Source organism: Lampetra fluviatilis, chromosome 62 (assembly GCF_964198595.1).
Source record: "Lampetra fluviatilis chromosome 62, kcLamFluv1.1, whole genome shotgun sequence".
Taxonomy (NCBI): domain Eukaryota; kingdom Metazoa; phylum Chordata; class Hyperoartia; order Petromyzontiformes; family Petromyzontidae; genus Lampetra; species Lampetra fluviatilis.
In genome coordinates, this window is record NC_136336.1 from 5187246 (window position 1) to 5207646 (window position 20401).

At 53.5% G+C, this 20401-nt stretch overlaps 1 protein-coding gene across 1 annotated transcript in view; it reads right to left on the reverse strand.

Annotated features, from left to right (window-relative positions):
• Window positions 1-20401, reverse strand: part of LOC144951397 (fibronectin-like) — a 102039-nt gene that overhangs the window by 5865 nt on the left and 75773 nt on the right. Inside the window, exons 28-44 of the mRNA XM_078881636.1 lie at window positions 19740-19829; window positions 18510-18779; window positions 17863-17976; window positions 16777-16935; window positions 14296-14454; window positions 13430-13543; window positions 12533-12814; window positions 11661-11854; window positions 10022-10109; window positions 8928-9113; window positions 7500-7589; window positions 6342-6518; window positions 5294-5383; window positions 4517-4721; window positions 3440-3644; window positions 648-786; window positions 1-51 (exon numbers count right to left, since the gene is read on the reverse strand). Coding sequence (XP_078737762.1) covers window positions 1-51; window positions 648-786; window positions 3440-3644; window positions 4517-4721; window positions 5294-5383; window positions 6342-6518; window positions 7500-7589; window positions 8928-9113; window positions 10022-10109; window positions 11661-11854; window positions 12533-12814; window positions 13430-13543; window positions 14296-14454; window positions 16777-16935; window positions 17863-17976; window positions 18510-18779; window positions 19740-19829 — 2613 coding nt within the window. The remainder of the gene's footprint in view (window positions 52-647; window positions 787-3439; window positions 3645-4516; window positions 4722-5293; window positions 5384-6341; window positions 6519-7499; window positions 7590-8927; window positions 9114-10021; window positions 10110-11660; window positions 11855-12532; window positions 12815-13429; window positions 13544-14295; window positions 14455-16776; window positions 16936-17862; window positions 17977-18509; window positions 18780-19739; window positions 19830-20401) is intronic.

A 20401-nucleotide genomic window follows, 5' to 3' on the forward strand; every position in this document is an offset into this window, starting at 1 on the left:
CCTCGTCCATGCAGCGGTCTTCTGTCGCGTCGCCCGTCAAGTTCATCGGCACTGTTTCGGGCGACAGCACGCGATAGATTTACGCCGTCACATCACCGCCACATCACCGTCACATCACCGTCACATCACCGCCACATCGCTGGCACACCGCCGTCACATTACTGGCACAGTGTCACACGCGGCCCATCTGTTAACTGTCTCATCGCAGGACTATGGGGGCGTCACGGTGGCTAGGAGATGTTAACTCCCTCGCCTGGTGTGCAGGAGGTCGTGGCTTCGATCCAGACCCTGACGCTTGCTGTATATTTGGAGTTTGCTTGTCTCTCTCTCTCTCTCTCCGTGGCCACGTGGATTTTTTCCGGCTCCTCCGGGTTTTCCCCCTCCACATTTAGAATCAACGTCACGCGTTTAAGAGTATTTGGCTGCTGAGAAATTTCAGGTCGCTTCTGAAAAAGAGCTACACAGTTCAATGGGCCTTACGCTTCACCCCGTTTGAAAATCGCCGATATAGTCCATCACAGAGGCACTCGGCAAACAGCACTTGCCCCAACGCTCTGTTCGAGGCTACACGAGTGACCTTTGTCCTTGTCCGACGAGAGCGGGCCCAGGACGAGCGGAGGGTAGGGAGAGGGGGGTGGTGCGCGTACCGGTGTTGAGCAAGGTGATGAACTCCTCCAGCACCTTGTCTCGACGCGAGCCATGCAGCGCCTCCACCACCACGCTGTACTGCGTGCCCGTCATGAGCCCCGTCAGCGTGGTGCTGCTCAGGCTGCCTGGCAGCCGCATCTGCGACGGGGTGGGGGGGGGGGGCAGATCCGTCACGGTTGCGTTCGGGCGACCGATCTCCGACCTCTCAACGCCTCCCGAACTGAGGCCGACCGATGGCATCGTGACGCCGTTTGATCGTAGCCGTCAACCCATCACGGTTTGCCCCGTATTCTTGTACAGGGAAATTGAGTTTTGAGGTCCATACGGCATACAGCCGTTTCAATACCGACAACAACAACTATATTTGTCTCTTTGTTTGTGTTTCTCCCTTGTGATGGGACTTTGTAGGATGAATGTTGAGATGTATAAGGGGCACGGGGTGACCAGTGAGGTCTGAATTGGTCTGTAATAAGTTATGTATATGTAATGTCTTCAATAATGGCGGGAGACGAGTTGACGGGGCAGCACTGTTTATTCACAACGGTTGCACACGTAACAGTCCCAACCGAGATAACACCTATGTCACGCGTGCCTGACTCGGCCACGCATTCCGTCTTCCCCGTGGGGTACGCGCACCTAACTCTGCCTCGACTCAGGCTCTCCGGCTACGCTCTCCCCACGGGAAGCTCTCAGACCCCTACGCACACTCGGCTCGGGCCGCACTCAGTCTCTCCCGTAGGGTACGCGTGCCTACCTCTGCCTAGACTCAGGCTCTCCGGCCACGCTCTCCCCAAGGGGAGCTATCAGACCCCTCTTGTCAGGCCACGGGTCTCGACCACTGGGCTACACAGCCCGAGCCCTTACAAGGGCGTCGGACCGTGAATCCCAAGGCCTCGCCTCTGAGCCTCTCAGAACCCCGGCCCTTACAAGGGCAGCAGGGCTAGGGGTCCCAGGGCCTATCTCTTCCTCCGTCTTCTGTCTTCACCGGTTACCAACTCCCCGAGTGCCCGCGCGCATCGCCTTACATAGCCCTCGGCTCCCGAGGGGGCGGAGCCTATGCGGACCGCGATGTGAGCACCAACTCGATGTAACCAATCACCACGCGCTGCCTCACGTTCCCTCCTGCCAGCGCGTATCACCACTACATATATATCTGACAGGTATGTATATATCTCCTCCAAACAACAAACAAAGCTCTTCGTATGTCCAGTTGCATGTTCGGGCCGAGAGTCGTAAGTTAAACCTCTGCGTAATAGATGGCGGTGGTGGCATCTACATCTGCAGAACGTGAAGAACCAGTGGCATCTACATCTGCAGAACGTGAAGAACCAGTGACATCTACATCTGCAGAACGTGAAGAACCAGTGGCATCTACATCTGCAGAACGTGAAGAACCAGTGGCATCTACATCTGCAGAACGTGAAGAACCAGTGACATCTACATCTGTAGAACGTGAAGAACCAGTGGCATCTACATCTGCAGAACGTGAAGAACCAGTGACATCTACATCTGCAGAACGTGAAGAACCAGTGGCATCTACATCTGTAGAACGTGAAGAACCAGTGACATCTACATCTGCAGAACGTGAAGAGCCAGTGGCATCTACATCTGCAGAACGTGAAGAACCAGTGGCATCTACATCTGCAGAACGTGAAGAACCAGTGACATCTACATCTGCAGAACGTGAAGAACCAGTGGCATCTACATCTGCAGAACGTGAAGAACCAGTGACATCTACATCTGCAGAACGTGAAGAACCAGTGGCATCTACATCTGTAGAACGTGAAGAACCAGTGACATCTACATCTGCAGAACGTGAAGAACCAGTGGCATCTACATCTGCAGAACGTGAAGAACCAGTGGCATCTACATCTGCAGAACGTGAAGAACCAGTGGCATCTACATCTACAGACCGTGAAGAACCAGTGGCATCTACATCTGCAGAACATGAAGAACCAGTGGCATCTACATCTGTAGAACGTGAAGAACCAGTGGCATCTACATCTGCAGAACGTGAAGAACCAGTGGCATCTACATCTGCAGAACGTGAAGAACCAGTGGCATCTACATCTGCAGAACGTGAAGAACCAGTGGCATCTACATCTACAGACCGTGAAGAACCAGTGGCATCTACATCTGCAGAACATGAAGAACCAGTGGCATCTACATCTGTAGAACGTGAAGAACCAGTGACATCTACATCTGCAGAACGTGAAGAACCAGTGGCATCTACATCTGCAGAACGTGAAGAACCAGTGGCATCTACATCTGCAGAACGTGAAGAACCAGTGGCATCTACATCTACAGACCGTGAAGAACCAGTGGCATCTACATCTGCAGAACATGAAGAACCAGTGGCATCTACATCTGCAGAACGTGAAGAACCAGTGGCATCTACATCTACAGACCGTGAAGAACCAGTGGCATCTACATCTGCAGAACATGAAGAACCAGTGGCATCTACATCTGTAGAACGTGAAGAACCAGTGGCATCTACATCTGCAGAACATGAAGAACCAGAGGCATCTACATCTACAGGAGATCACACAACGTTTAAACCCTTTCCCCGTGTTTATTGCACATGCCGCACAACGCATTTGGAATCAACTAGAGTAAAGTTGGACTTACAAACAAATCGACTTACGAACAGACCTCTGGAACCTAACTCGTTCGTAAGTAGAGGAATCCCTGTAACATTTCTATATTTTTTACCGATCGGTTCCTGTAAATATTGCCACGGGGCTAACAGCATGCGGCGCGCAGCGAGGGCCTTGGCGTTTGTTTTGGTCACCTGTATGGGCGCGGTGCCGTCGGCGGCGCCGACGGGGATGCACGACACCAGGTACTCCGAGGCCTGGCGGCGCGGCACCCACGTCACCTCTGTTTCGGTGAGGTGCTGCTCGAGATGAACCTCGGGGGCGAGGATAGCCGGCGCCACCAGGGCCACGCCATCCACTTGCAGCTGCATGCCGCCCTGGTGGGACGGCAGCGATGCGCTGCGGGAGGGCAAGGCGGGGGGGTGGGGGGGAGGAGGTGAAGGGATGTAAGGGGGGAGGCATCGGGGGGGGGGGGGGGGAGGAGGAAAGGGAGATCAACAATGCGCTTGACGAACATGTCCGGGGCCGGTGAACGCTCAAACATGGGGTTGCGCGAGAGGTGACATCCCTTCTAGATTTGAAGCTTTCGTGACTGCAAGGATTAATATTCTTAGGTTTTTTCGGTAAAGTCGTGATTTTTTCGGTAAAGTCGTGATTTTTATATTATTTTTATTTTACTTTTATTAATTTTTTTTTTTTTACCTACGTGACTTTACCGAAAAAACCTAAGAATAGGTGACACTCCGTATGGGAAAAAAAAATAAGAATAGGGTTTTGTACCCTTTCTGACGAAAAAACAGGAGCTGTGTTACGATGCTCAAACACCAAATAGGTACCTTTTGCAAGGAATGAAATACGGCGTAAACCACGCGTACTTGTGGTAACATGCAAATATATTATCAGAGCACGTTTGTCATCTTAACGCGTCGGCTTTCGCGACCAATATTATTCATGATAAAGGTTTATTTGGGGGGGGTTTGGATCTCGTAAACATAAATGCGCGTCTTTAACCCGCCACCAGCCGACACAGCCTGACGTCAGTAAGGTTCGTCACGTGAGCAAAACGTACACAATTAGTTACCGCTTCAGCTCTACCGGTGTTGTCAGGAGAGTAAAACCACAACGTTTCCAATCTGAGCACTGCAAAGACGTTTCGCCGGTAATTACATTCGGGCCTTCGCCGGGCCAAATTTTTCTTCGCCAGAATTGCAAACAGATCCTCCCGCGTCCCCGGTCTTAAATAAGAGCAAACGAGGTGACGTCGCTTTTACCCGGGGCGGAGTTCTGTCACGATCGTTTCCACGTGCCGCTGCCCGGCCCACGGTCCCATCTCGCGTCCATCGAAGCGCGTTTCCGACGACAGGGGCGAGGTGTCCCCTCGCCGGGACGGGAGTTCCCGGCCCGCGGGAACCTTCGCGGGAGCGATGGGCGGCCGGGGGGCCGGCGTCGCCAGCAGTTCCGGCCTCACAGCTTCAGCTGCAAACCAGCGGCGTCGTGAGCAGGGCAGCAACTTGCACGTCATCATTAGCACCGACGAGTCGAGACGATACAAACGTCCGGTCGCCGCCAGGCGTCTGCACTATCGACATCGACCGATGTCGATTCCTAATTCTCGTCACCTTTTTCCAGCGTTCTTTTGCGCCATACGTAGCCAACCGTGCTAATTGGAGGTGCGGGGGAATGACAACAAACTAAACACCAAAAGCAGTTCTAAAGAATTTAGGTATTAATGTTAATTATTTCAAAGTGCATAGCTCGATCGGCTTCCGAATATCGGAAGGAAGAGCGTTCCAGACGGCCGCAGATGCACATCTGAAAACGTGCGATGCGGTAAACCCTCTTTATTCGATGGCCAGCCAAAAAGCTGCTCCTCCTGCGAGGATGACCGAAGCTCGTGTAATGGTTTGTGCTCCTTGGGGCCAAGCAGGGCCAGGTACGGGGACGACGACACGTTGACAGTGCCAACCGTGCCGTCTGTGCGCGTCTTGAATCGTTCACCGTGTGCTCGCGCGGTTGTGGCAGTGGAAACGAGGATGCCGCTGGCTCACCGGTGCGGAAGGAGCCACGCAGAGGCTGGCTTCTCACGGTGTCCTGCACTGCCACGAGGCTGAACACGTACTCCGTGTTCGACTGCAGATCTGCAACGGGGATGTCAGCATACCTGTTAACCCCTTGTCAGTGCCTACCTTACTCAAAACCGGAGGACCCTGGTTTTTCTCTCCACACTAAGAATCAAGGCTATACATTTCCACGTGAAAAGCCGCTTCAATCCGCTATCATCTGTCACTTCTGAAAATGAAGCGAATGGCTCAGTGGGCTTTAACCTGGTAAGACAGCCCAATGACGTGGCTTGTCATGTGGACATTTCTAGCAGCCCAATGACTCGAAACGCTCTAAATGAGAAGGGAAACACCAGAGGACCCAGAACAAAAAAATCCACGTGGCCATGGGGAGAGAGAGACACGCAAACTCTAAATATACAGCAGGCGTCAGGGGCGGGATCGAACCCACGACCACCTGTAAACCAGGTGAGGTAGTTAACATCTAACAGCCACTGTGGCGAGATGATGATGGGGGGGGTGGAGGGAATTCCAAGTAGAGCAGTGCGAGGGATACGGCAGAAGGAGAGGATTCTTTTGTCGCTGTGACGTTGGGCATGAGCACTGCACTCGAGAACCGGGCAAATGAAAACCAGATTCGCGCCTTGGCATCCAATCGATGCCAAGCGGGTGTCTGATCCTGTGACTGAACTACGGTGACATCACCCCTAAGCACGAGAGTTGGGACCATCGTTGAATGACGCTTGAGTACCAATTTCAATCACGCAGATTCGAACCCTGCATCTCGGCGGTGGTGGCGAGGGTGGTGGTGGTAATGGTGGTGGTGGTAATGGTGGTGGCGGTGGTGGTTGCTCGCTAACAGCACTTGCCCCAACAGTCTGTTAAGGCTATACGGGGGATTTTTATCTTTGTTTTCGGTGGCGGTGGTGGTGGCGGTGGCGGCTGTGGTGGTAATGGTGGCGGTAGCGGTGAAGGTGACGGTGGCGACGGTGGAGGCGGTGGAGGCGGTGATGGCGGCACACGGCGCTCTGCGTACCGGTGATGGTGTACTGGGTCGCGCTGACGTCAGGCCTGTGCTCCCGCGCGGGCCCTCCTCGGGCGGCCTGGCAGGTGAGCAGGTAGCCGGTGATGGAGGCCCTCGGGCGCGTCCAGCCCAGGGTCAAGCTGTCCTCCGAGGAGGTGACGCGCTTCAGGCCTGTGGGCGAGTCCACGGCTGGCAGGCCCACGGAGCGCCGGAGAGAGAGAGAGAGAGAAACAGAGCGAGAAAGCGTCAGCACTCCCTCGCCTACTGGGCAAGGGTTTCCCCTACGCATGCCTTCCCCGTGTCTTGCGATGACTCGTGCCGATGGACGTTGCACCCATCAGTCACCCTCATTCACCATCACACTCCACATTATTCCTCCTTCCCAACCCCCTGCAACATCACGTGGATCCTTTACCAGCCCCTGTCCCTCCATCCCTTCCGTCACCTCCCTCACTGACAGCCGCTCCACCCCACACCGCCGCTCCCCCTTTGCCCATTTGTGTAACCCCCTACATGACTTTACCGAAAGAACCAAAAAGATGAATCCCTGCAGTCACGAAAGCTTTAAATCGAAACCCCCGTTAATTTGCGTTGTAAAACGCCCTGGAAAGGGCGCTAGATATGAATAAAAATAGAATAGAATCTATGTGCGTTGAACCTCTTTCGCAGCGTACGTCGTCAACCGCACTAATCAGAGGTGCGGTGGGAAGGACAACACAACTAAACGCAAAGATCTATTGTGAAGAAATTATTTTTCAACTCAGATTTCAAAGTGCGTAGCTGACAGTGGCTTCCAAATGAGGCCTAAGGCCTAGGCTATGATTTTGGCACGCTAGGTTTTTCCGTAAAGATTCACAGCCAGAGTGTGGGAAAAATACAGTTCACAAAGAGAGCACAGAATGTATACTTAAGCTAAGAACCAAACAATGTTTTATTTCACCAGGTTAGGTCCCACTGAGCTGTGCAGCAATTTTTCAGAAGCGACCTGGTCACCCCAAGTGATCGCTCAACGAAGTGGCCCATCATCATCATTATCACGTGGCCATTGACAGCAGCAGTAACCAAATAATCGAAGTCGTCTCAACGCACGTTGGAGGGAAAAAAATAATCCACGCGATAAAAACGCAAATCCGCAACAACCGTTTCAATGTCGCGGCGCTGCTCATCTACCGGTGGCGGTGGTGACTGTGACGGGTTGACTTCTCCTGCCCCCACGCACGGCGTAGATGGAGATGACGTAGCGCACTCCAGGCTGCAGCCCTGTCGACACGGGACACAAGGTTCGGATCGCACGGGCTTCAATGGGGCAATCTAAGCAGGAGACGAATACCGCCCGCCAGCGCACGCTTCCCATGCTCCGGGGGTTCGGCAAACAAATGACAAAACGTGGCCCCGGCGTTTCATTTTGGTTCGACTGCCGCGCGACAATCAACCTCCGACCTCTCACGTGGCACAGCGAAGTGGGGAGAGTGCTTCTAGATTTGAAGCTTTCGTGACTGCAAGGATTCATATTCTTAGGTTTTTTCAGTAAAGTCACGTAGGTAAAAAATTCAAATTAATAAAAGTAAAATAAAAAATAAAATAAAAATCACGACGTTTCGGAGGCAACACAAGCTTCCGTCTTCAGGTGGAACCGTCACAGCACGACTGCTGCATCAAGTAAGAGAAATTCCAAGAAAACAGTCCTTGTATATATACTGGGTGAGGGTGGGAGGAGCCATTGTGAGGTTCGGTGCGGCTGAAGCACGCTGCTAGGAATGATCCTTTGCTGTGTAGACTGGTTGAAATGGGAGGTTCCAAGAGTTGTTAAGGTGCAGCTGATGTAAAGGTGCGGTTGCTGTCAATGGGACTGAGCCTTTGTTATGTAGAGGTGGTGCGACTGAAACCTCTGCTAGGAATGAGCCTTTGCTGTGTAGACTGGTTGAAATGGGAGGTTCCAAGAGTTGTTAAGGTGCTCCCCGCTGCTGTGTGCCTCAACCAGAGGCCACTTGGCCGTGACCTCGGAGGGAGCTCGGCGATCTATCCGCTTCCGGGGGCCGTTCTCCAGCAGCAAGAACTTCACTCCTCCGCGGACGAAACGTCGGAACGGACGCCATGCTGCTCGCTCATAGTCCACGTAGGCCCGGACCGGATATTTCGCCTTGTCGGTACCACGAGATGCGGCGCACGCCTCTTAGCCATTCCGACACCTCCTCACGTGGCCAATCAGCGGCGACGTTACATCACAACCGTTCGAGACGAGCGCTGTCATCGAGAAATTCACCCTCGTCCGCCGTGCAGATCGATCGGTACGGCTCAAAGGTGTGGCGCCGCCTTAGCTGGAATCAATCTCTGCCCTGGCCGTGGACTATCGCAGCGGTCGGCAAACCTTCGGCTCCTGAGCCGCACGTGGCAAGTTAAGGACTCGCGGTCTTATTTATCGATGACCGCCGCCTCCTATTCGCCACCACAGTGCACCGCTGCTCTTGAAATATTTGAGGTTTTGTTTATTACCAAATTCGAACAAAAAAAATTGTCCCTTCCTTGTTGTTTCGGTTGCCGGCCCCTGCTCTGGCACGGTGCGTGTGCCCGTTATCGGTGACGGTGCGCGTCCGTTACCGGTGACGGTGAAGGTGCGCGCGCCGGGCGGCACCGTGTGCTCCGCGGGGCGACCCCCGGCGCCCGCCGCCGCCGGCTGCACGACGATCAGGAAGCCGGTGAGCGGGTCGGGGCGCGAGCGCCACTCCAGGGTCACCGAGCCGGCGTGCGTCTCCGTCACCGACACCTTGGACGGCGCGGGGATGCCTGTGGGGGGGGGGGGGGCGGCGGCGATGATGTCGCGGACGTGTATACGTGTGTTGAACTTCTGTCACACCGTACGTAGCCAACCGTGCTAATTGTAGGTGCGGTGTGTGTACGTATGTTGAACTTCTGTCACACCATACGTAGCCAACCGTGCTCATTGTAGGTGCGGTTCATGTACGCGTGTTGAACTTCTTTCACACCATACGTAGCCAGCCATGCTAATCGGAGGTGCGGGGGAAGGACAACAAACTAAGCCCAAAAAGCCGCAACTTTGAATCGCAACTGTGGATAATTCCACGATTTCGGGCGTACGCTTGAGCCACTTTCAATCGTCAGGTCATTGTTCGTAAAACACCACACAGTGGATTTATTTCACGTGGGTGGAGTGTGTCAGCCAATGAGGGCTGCAATCCGGGTAGGAGTAATGAATGGGTCCACCTCCGTTGATAATGGAGAAACGGTCCTGCGGACACTTAAGGTCAGTAAAAAAGTGTCACGTTGACAAAAGACAAATAGTTCACTGCTTTAGCCCACCGGTGTGTTGAAGCGTGAAACCACAACATTTACAATTTGAGTACGACGTTTTGCTGGTGGGCTAAAGCAGTGAACTATTTGTCTTTTGTCTACGTGACACTTTTTTACTGATTGGCCGTGTCGGGTGGTGGAGGGTTACGACACATTTATAAATAACGCGATCTAAACACAAAAACGTTGATTATGAATAATATTGATCGCGAAAGCCTACCACGTGTTAAACTGACTTAAGGTCAGCCTCAGCGTGCCTCGAGGCGAGCTGATAGTGGCCCCCTGATAGTGGCAGTCTGCTTCTGGCATTGTGAGGCTCAGGAGGTGAAGCCTTCACCAAGGGGCGGTGCGGTGGACATGCGGTAGTGCAGGACCAGACTTACTCTCCACCGTGCGCACGGTGCCCTGCAGGGGCTTGCTTGTCAGGGCGTCCTTGACGGCGTAGACGGACACGGCGTAGTCCACTCCTGCCTGCACCGTCGACGACGACACGGGGAACACGTTTCAAGAAAATTCTCTCATGCTCTCTCTCTCCGTCTCTCTCTCTCTCCGTCTATCTCTCTCTCCGTCTCTCGCTCTCTCGCTCTCTCTCTCTCCGTCTCTCTCTGGGTCTCTCTCTCTCTGGTCTTTCTCTGACTCTCGCTCTCTCTCGCTCTCGGTCTCTCTCCATGCGTGCGTGAGCCGTGTCCTTTCCTCCCTCAAAGATGTCGGCGATCGTTGGATTTACTTCCAATCGCCTCCAGCCGTGGTTTTTGCTCAAGAACTTGTTCGTCTGTGTATGGGCAATGTTAAGTCTATGGGCAGTGTTAGATTACGGACAATGTACGTCTTTGGGAAATGTTAAGTCTATGGGCAGTGTCTCTATGTACGAAGGGGCGCAGACTACAGCGGTTTACTAAATGGGTTCATAGTTCTGGTTGCATGGCTACAATCGCACAGCTGTGGCTCGCGTTTTTAATTATCCATTCATGAAGGAGATGTGATGCAGCATTGGCCTGTTGATGATGTCCTAATGCGGTTCACTGTTTCACCATCAGTGTCTTCGAGAAGGAATGTCTCTTACGATTTCATTTGACCAGGTAAGGCCCACTGAGCTACGTAGCTTTTTGTCAGAAGCGACCACAAATGATGGCTCAACGAAGTGGCTTATCATCATCACGTGGAGATTTATAAGCAGACAAATACTCTAAATGCACGTTGATTCTCAACATGGGGGGAGAAACCAAAGGACCCGGAGAAAAATCCACGCGACCACGGGGAGCGAGAGAGAAAATGCAAACTCCAAGTATACAGCAGGCATCAGTCTCAATTTTTGTAGCTTTCGTGACTGCAGGAATTATTCTTTGGTTCTTTCGGTTAAGTCACGTCTAAAGATAAAATAATGAATTAAAATAATAGCCACGTTTCGATTGCAACACACGCAATCATCATCAGGCATAAGAGAAATAGCAACAAAAATCTAACTAGAAAACTATAGACAGACATACAAGCAGACAGACATCACAAGGACACACAGAGAGAGGACACATATCGGCACAGAGAGAGGGGTCGTTTCTGTGACGGTCCCTTAAATATAGGGAGGGGGGGCGGGGACGGAGAGAGGGAGGGGGCAGAGAAAATTAGCATATCAATGAGTGGACGGCAACGTGTTGCTGCTGCGCAAGTAAGACGACGACGTGGCACGGCACGCAAGCTTGAAAATTAGGAGAAAGACAGCAGGCATCAGGGTCGGGATCGAACCCACGACCTCCTGCACACCAGGCAAGGTAGTTAACATCTCGCACAAGCCAAGGCGGTGGTGCGACAGGGTACGCTCGGTACGTCTCACGACGGGGCGAATCGATTTTAGCCCCAAGTAGAGACGCGCGCGTGACGCACGCACACACACACACGTGTGACGCACGCACACGCGATGCACGCACGCGACACACGCATGTGACGCGCACGCACACGTGATGCACGCACACATGACACACGCACGCACGCGACACACGCGCGCGGGCGACGCTAACGACGACGCACCGTGAGCCCCGTGACGGTGGTGGCGGTTGCGCGGGGCCCCTCGGAGACCTCCTTGCGCGAGGCCTTGCGGGAGCGCGGCTCGAACACGACGCGGATGCCCGTGAGGCCGGCGTCGGGCCGCGGCACGCTCCAGCGCACCGCCACCGAGTCCGCGGCCACCTCCGGGAACTCCAGCGCCGTCGGCGGCGGGATGGCTGAGCCAAGCGGGGGGCGGGGGAACGCGTCAGGGTTAGAATCAAGAGTCACTGCTCCTGGCTGATAGTTGCGGAGGAATAATAGCGAGCAGCGAGAGCCATTCTCATCGTCGTGATCGTCATCATCGGCCAAGTTCCAACCACGTTATGAGCTCTCTCTCTCTCTCTATACACACATATATATATCTGAATAAGAATGTTTATTTATACTGCAGGAGGAATCCGATGAGCTATGAAGCTCTTTTTAAACAGGTGTCCAGTCGGGGCCACGGGGTCAGAACTTGAAAACGACAAATGAATACGTAAAACACGATAGGAGTGCAGAGTATAGGAAAGGTAAACAAATATGTGCAACTTCTTGGTTCTTTCGGTAAAGTCACGTAGAATGGAAATAATAAAATAATTCTATAAAACATGATAAAATAATTCTCACTTATTTTATAATGTTTTCTTTTATTATTTTATTATTTCCATTCTACGTGACTTTACCGAAAGAACCAAGAAGATGAATCCCTGCAGTCACGAAAGCTTTAAATCGAAAAATATGTGCAACTAAAACGGAACAATTTTTATTCGCGCGTGCATTGCGGCGAGGAGCGGAGGTGGGTGGCGGTGAGCGACGCCGAGTTGGTGGTGAGCGGGCGGACGCGGCAGTGAGTGGCGGCGATGAGCCCTCACCCGTGATCTGCGTGCCGGTGAGCGGCACGCTCTCGCGGTGCCCGTTCAGCGCGAACACGCGCACCGTGTACTCCTGGCCCGGCCGCAGCCCGCCGACGATCACCGAATCGGCGCCGGGTCCCGGCGCGGGCAGCACCTCGCGTGAGAATCCCCCGTCCTCGTCTCCCGCGCCCTGAAAGGTGACCCGGTAGCCCGTGACGCGGCCCACCGGCGCTTGCCAGGAGGCGACCATCGAGTCCACGCCGACGTCCCGGAACGTGAGGCCCCGGGGGCGGTCCACGCCTGCGATGGACGCGCGTTGGAATCGGAAATCGGAATCGTGGGTGTCGTGGTGTCGTGGGTGTCGTGGGTGTTGTTGTGTCGTGGTTGTGGTGCCGTGGGTGTTGTGGTGCCGTGGGTGTTGTGGGTGTCGTGGGTGTCGTGGTTGTGGTGCCGTGGTGTCGTGGGTGTTGTGGTGTTGTGGGTGTCGTGGGTGTCGTGGTGTTGTGGTGTCGTGGGTGTCGTGGTTGTGGTGTCGTGGGTGTCGTGGGTGTTGTGGGTGTTGTGGGTGTCGTGGGTGTCGTGGTGTTGTGGTGTCGTGGGTGTCGTGGGTGTCGTGGTTGTGGTGTTGTGGGTGTCGTGGGTGTTGTGGTGTCGTGGGTGTCGTGGGTGTCGTGGGTGTCGTGGGTGTTGTGGGTGTCGTGGGTGTTGTGGGTGTCGTGGGTGTCGTGGTTGTGGCGTCGTGGGTGTTGTGGGTGTTGTGGTGTCGTGGTTGTGGTGTCGTGGGTGTTGTGGTGTCGTGGTTGTGGTGCCGTGGGCGTCGTGGGTGTCGTGGGCGTTGTGGTGTACTGGGTGTCGCGGTGTCGCGTTGTGAGATGCGATGGCACCTCCGGTGCGCATGCAGGGCTCTGGGCGTACCGGTCTGCACCGTGATGCTCGTCGCCTCGCTGTTTTGCGCGAATCCCAGGGCGACCACCTGGATGAGGTACTCCGTGGTCGGAGACAGTGAGTCGATCGTAACCTCTGACTGACCTACGCACGCACGCAGGAACGTGAACTAACACGAATGGACAGTGGATGGACTATGATTACATATGTGGTCGTATTAGCCCAGGTGTGGGCATATTCGCCAAGGTGTGGGTGTATTAGCCCAGGTGTGGTCGTATTCGCCCAGGTGTGTTCGTATTAGCCCAGGTGTGGGTTGTACCGCCATATTTTTTGCGTTGTAAGACTCCTCCGGAAAGATACAATGCGTATCAAATGTGTGCCCAGTGTCTCATATTCATACAAATCTGATCGCACGCTACACCCAGCTACTGCACTGCAAGATGCGCTGGGAAACACGGCGGGGGAAAAGTGCAACTGCTCATCCGGAGGAGCGGCAACATCTGGGTACGGGTGGCCACATGTTCCAGGTTGTACGTGTGTTCAACTTCTTTCTCACCGTACGTGGCCAACCTGTGCTTTTCGCAGGTGACAGAGGTTTTAAGGCACACGGAAGGAGTCCATGCTGTCGTTCACAACTTGGTATTTTTTTTTTGCGCCGCCGTTTCCCGCTTTCCCGGTAACATGTAGCGGTTTCCGGATCGAATTTAGTCAAAGCCCCCTCTAAGTTTGAAAGAAAGGTGGGTGGGGGGGGGTGCATGGCATCCCAGTTTCTGGAACGTATAATAATCCGGAGAATCCGGAACTCGTTCTTGGCTGTGTACCCTCCCCCTTTCCCGCTGGTGAGATGAATTTCCCAGATCCGGCGGTCACACCGCCGCCGTGCGTGCGATCTTTACCCCTGGAGAGAGTTTTGGCGATGGGGGCCCCGCCGTGACCCCCCGTGGGGGAGCAGGAGACCCGGTAGCCCTGGACGGGGGCGTGGGGGGCGGCCCAGCGCAGGAGGATGCTCGTGTCGCGCACCTCCACCGCTTCCACGTCCGTGGGACCGTCGATACCTGCGGGGCGGCACAGATACGGTGACCCCTCCTCCACCGGGCATGCCACGTCGTCACCAATGACGGCCCACCCACCGGACAAGGCGCCACCGTGTCGGCGAGATGTTAACTACCTCACCTGGTATACAGGAGGTCGTGGGTTCCATCCCGGCCCTGATGCCTGCTGTATATTTGGAGTTTGCGTGTCTCTCTCATCATCACCACGGTGGCTAGGAGATGTTAACTACCTCGCCTGGTCTACAGGAGGTCGTGGGTTCCATCCCGGCCCTGATGCCTGCTGTATATTTGGAATTTGCGTGTCTCTCTCATCATCACCACGGTGGCTAGGAGATGTTAACTACCTCGCCTGGTATACAGGAGGTCGTGGGTTCCATCCCGGCCCTGATGCCTGCTGTATATTTGGAGTTTGCGTGTCTCTCTATCATCATCATCACGATGTTTAGGAGATGTTAACAACCTCGCCGGGTATGCAGAAGGTCGTGGGTTCCATCCCGGCCCTGACGCCTGCTGCTGTATATTCGGAGTTTGCGTGTCTCTCTCTCATCATCATCATCATCACGATGTTTAGGAGATGTTAACAACCTCGCCGGGTATGCAGAAGGTCGTGGGTTCTATCCCGGCCCTGACGCCTGCTGCTGTATATTTGGAGTTTGCGTGTCTCTCTATCATCATCATCATCATCATCACGATGTTTAGGAGATGTTAACAACCTCGCCGGGTATGCAGAAGGTCGTGGGTTCCATCCCGGCCCTGACGCCTGCTGCTGTATATTTGGAGTTTGCGTGTCTCTCTCTCTCCCCATGGCTGAGTGGATTTTTCTCTGGGTCTTCCGGTGTTTCCCTCCTCATTTAGAGCGTTTCGAGTATTTGGCTGCTAGAAATGTCCACACGTCATTGGGCTATCTTACCAGGTTAAAGCCCACTGAGTGAAAATGATAGCGCAACGAAGTGGCTTATCACGTGGACATGTATAGCCTTGATTCTTAGTGTGGAGAAAAAAACGAGAGAAGACCCCGGAGAAAAATCTACATGACCAGAGGGAGGGAGACACGCAAACTCCGAATAAACAACCGGCATCAGGGTCAGGATCGAACCCACGACCTCATGTGTACCAGGCAAGGGAGTTATCATCTCACCACCGTGGCGCACCCATGGAGGGAAGCAATGGGCACAATTTCGACGTGACGTGTCACACGGGCCGAAGGGGGCCAGTGGCCTGTGGCATTCCCTTCGTCGTCATCGAATAAGGGACCGCCTGACCGTCCAAACTGAAAAAAATTGAAATGTCTTAACACATACCAGTTCAGCGTGAATTTCACCTACAGATAAAAACTAACTTAATTCTGTTTAACACGTAGCCTTTCGCGACAAATATTATCCATAAGAGGTTTATTCGGGTTAGACCACATATTCTAGATTTGAAGCTTTCGTGACTGCAAGGATTCATATTCTTAGGTTTTTTCGGTAAAGTCATGAAGGTAAAAAATTAAAATTAATAAAAGTAAAATAAAAATAAAATAAAAATCACGACGTTGCGGAGGCAACACAAGCTTCCGTCTTCAGGTAAAACCGTCACAGCACAATTGCTGTATCTATCACTTGATACAGCTATCGTGCTGTGACGGTTCCACCTGAAGACGGAAGCTTGTGTTGCCTCCGAAACGTCGTGATTTTTATTTTACTTTTATTAGACCACGTATGTATGTTGATTACGCTATGAACAACCCAACCGGTAATGGATATCCATTGTTATGTATACGCATACATTACCCCTTCCCACACCATCTGGCTTTCGCACCCTGATTAGCTCACAAGTGATGACGTCACATTTATGCTCTCCGTTTATTTGAGACCGAGACGAGAGGAGGATTTCTCCACACCTCTGTGGCTGATGATGCTGCTTGCTGTTGTTGTAATTACCGGTGAAACGTCGCGGTACTGGAATTGTAAATGTCGTAGTGGGTTTACTCTCCAACACACAACCCGTTTAGCGCTGTGCTAGCAACGAATTGGCCACGTTTTGTTGACGTGACAAACCCTACTATAATTGGCTGCATCGGGTGGTGGCGGGTTTAACGGCACAGATTCATATTTACGCGATCTAACCTAAAAAAAAACAACCTCCTCTGTAGAACTTAATTTGACAGAAATGTACGGTTGCCGATCTACCGAATTAGCATTTGAAGGATGATTATACGTATAGGGAAGGCGGAGGGGAGGACAAAATTGTTCAAGATTTTTTTTTTCAAATGTTATCGATCGATTGAGAGGTTCGAGGAAAGTTGGCTGGGGAATGCGGTCTCCCTTCACCGGGGGCGGTTACCGGTGGCGTGCGTGGTGGTGAGGGATTCTCCCGCGGGCTGGTCTCCTCTCTCCGTGACCGCGCGCAGGCTGACCAAGTACTCCACGCCCGGCTGCAGGTCCTCGACAAGCACGGAGCTCTCCCGCCCGGACACGGTCACCTGACGCTCCGGCTGCCTCCCTGCACCGACGCCCGCCACCAGGGTCAGGATATTTGATTTATTGCCGGAGGAGGAAACCGATGTGCTGTGAGGCTCGTTTGACACAACGACAAAGGAAATACAAACACGATAGGAGAGCAAAGTAGAGTAGAACCCCTGTTAACGACCGTCCCTGTTAACGACTAATCGCTTCACGACGGGCCTCCATAGAGCCCAATGTGTAGTGTATAGCGTAGTGTAAAATAGTGTAGTTTATATTGTAGTGTATAGTGTAATGTGTATAGAAGTGTAGTGTAAAGTAGTGTAGTGTATAGTAGTGTAGTGTATAGTGTAGTGTATAGTGTAGTGTATAGTAGTGTAGTGTATACAGTAGTGTATAGTGTAGTGTATAGTAGTGTAGTGTACAGTAATGTAGTGTATATTGTATTGTAGTGTATAGTGTAGTGTGTATAGTAGTGTAGTGTATAGTAGTGTAGTGTATAGTAGTGTAGTGTATAGTGTAGTGTATAATAGTGTAGTGTATAGCCATGTATAGTAGTGTAGTGTATAGTGTAGTGTATATTAGTGTAGTGTATAGAGTAGTGTATAATAGTGTAGTGCCTCCATAGAGCCCAATGTGTTCGCTTACCGACCATTCCCCTGTTAACGGTGGGCTTTTGTAGGTACAGTAACTATTAATTAATACATTGATTAACCACGATTATTTTAATGATACGGCAATGCCTCGCTGGCGATGTCAACAACGGCATCGTCAGGCGATTTCCGGAAATGTATTGCATTCTGGGAAAAAAATCGCGGATAATCGGGAATAATAGGAAGAAGCAGAGATGCGGATAACAGGGGTTCTGCTTCCCCCGCACCTCCGATTATTACGGTTGGCTACGTACGGTGCGAAAGAAGTTCAACATACGTACACATATATAAATGCAAACGAAGAGGTCGCCTACCGTAGTGGTAGCTCACGATGTAGTTGGACACGTAAGTTGTGGGCGGAGTCCAGCTGACGAGGAAGCTGGTGGCCGATTGGCTGGTGACCTGGAGATTGGTGGGGCTGTCCACGGCTGTGGGAAGAGACGTCACGTGACCTACCGGTGTCTCGTATGGGCAGAAGGCAATGGTGGTGGTGGTGGTAATGGTGGAGGTGGCGGCGGTGGCTGTGGTGGTGGCAGTGGTGGTAGAGGTGGTGATGGTGGTGATGGTGGCGGTGGTGGTGGCAGCGGTGGTGGTGGTGGTGGCAGCGGTGGTAGAGGTGGTGATGGTGGTGATGGGGGTGGTAGTGGTGGCGGTGGTGGTGGTGACAGCGGTGGTGGCGGTGGTAGTGGAGGTGGCGGTGGTGGTGGGGGTGGTAGCGGTGGTAGAGGTAGTGGAGGTGGCGGCGGTGGTGATGGTGGTGGTAGTGGTGGCGGCGGTGGTGGTGGCGGTGGTGGTGGTCATGGAGGTTGCAGTGGTGGAGGTGGCGGCGGCGGTAGTGGAGGTAGTGTTGGTGGTGGCGGTGGAGGTGGCAGGGGTGGTAGAGGTAGTGACGGCAGTGGTGATGGTGGTGGTAGTGGTGGCGGCGGTGGTGACAGCGGTGGCGGTGGCGGCAGTGGTTTACGTGTGATCTGGCGACCGGTGAGCGGCCGCGACTCCAGGCGGCTGCTGGACAGCGCGTAGATGGCCACCGTGTACTGCTCGCCAGGTGCGAGGCCGCTGAGGCTTGCGGAGCGCCCGGGCGTCGGGACCCACTCCTCCCGGGGATCCGTGTGGCCCTCGCGGCCGAACCGCACGCGGTAGCCCTCCACGGGGGCGAGCGAAGCCCGCCACTCGACGGTGAAGGCCGTCGGCGTCACGTGCGAGAACTGCAGGCCCGTCGGAGCGTCGGGCGCTGAGGCAGCGACGGCGAATCGCACGCACGCGCACACACGCACACACGCACACACGCACACGCGCACACACGCACACACGCACACGCGCACACACGCACACACGCACACACGCACACGCGCACACACGCACACGCGCACACAAGCACACACGCACAGGCGCACACACGCACACACACGCACGCATGCACACGCACGCACACACGCACGCAAACACACACGCACGCACACACACAGAGGAGATGTTAACTACCTCGCCCGGTATGCAGTTGGTCGTGGGTTCGATCCCGACTCTGACGCCTACTGTATATTTGGAGTTTGCGTGTCTCTCTCTCTCATCATCATCATCACAGTGGCTAGGAAATGTTAACTACCTCGCCTGGTATGCAGGAGGTCGTGGGTTCGATCCCGACCCTGACGCCTGCTGCTGTATATTTGGAGTCTGCGTGTCTCTCTTTCCCTGTGGTCGCGTGGATTTTTCTCCGGGTCCTCCGGGTTTTTCCCCTCCACATTTACAATGGGCGTCACACGTTGAGAGTATTTGGCTGCTACAATACATCTCCATGCGATGATGATGATGAGCCCACCTCGTTGAGCCATCATTTGTGATGATGACCAGGTCGCTTCTGAAAAATAGCTACACAGCAGCTTAGTGGGACCTCGCATTTTCGAGTAACAAAAATTAGTCTAGTTTTGAGTCTTATAGGTGCATGCTTAGTGTAGGGGTGTCAGGGGAAGGATTCCCACCAATAGGAGGGTTAGTGGGAGGGGTGATGGAGGAAATATAAGGGGAGAACGGGCGGTAAGAGGGGGCCTTTTGCGGGAACGATATTGGAACGGCTGGGGACAGGTGTGGATGGGAGAAAAGGATTCAAAGACGAAACCCCTGCAATCTTGTGTCGGCTCTTTACACTAGTAGGGATAAACACAAGAGGGGAATGGTGGCATGGGGGGTCTCTCGCCTGTGTACTGAGTGCCGGTGAGAGCCACGCTCTCCTGCCCGTCCAGGAGGGTGTGAACGAACACCTGGTACTCCGTGCCGGCCTGCAAACCTGTGAGACATGAGCAGAAGAGAAGAGACACCGGGAGGTTACCGAGCAATTGACGACGGGCCGCGCCGTTGCGAGCGCGTCGCTGGATATCGTACAGGAACCAGAATCGTCGTTTAGCCTGGAGGAATCCGATGAGCTATGAAGCTCTTTGTTACAGATGCCCAGTAGGGGCGAGTGAGAAAGTCGCTGTTGCAGCTGCTACTGCTGCTGCTACTGCTTCTGCAGCTGCTTCTACTGCTGCTGTTACTACTGATGCTGCTTCTGCAGCTGCTGCTACTGCTGCTGTTACTACTGATGCTGCTTCTGCAGCTGCTGCTGCTGTTGCTGTTACTACTGATGCTGCTGCTTCTGCTGCTGCTACTTATGCTGTTATTGATACTACTGATACTGCTGTTGCTACTGATGCTGCTGCTACTGTTACTGATACAACTGATACTGCTGTTGCTGTTGCTACTGATGCTGCTGCTACTGCTGCTGCTACTGTTACTAATACTACTGATATTGTGGCTGTAGCTGATACTACTGCTGCTACTACTGCTACTGATGCTGCAGCAGCCGTTGCTACCGCCACT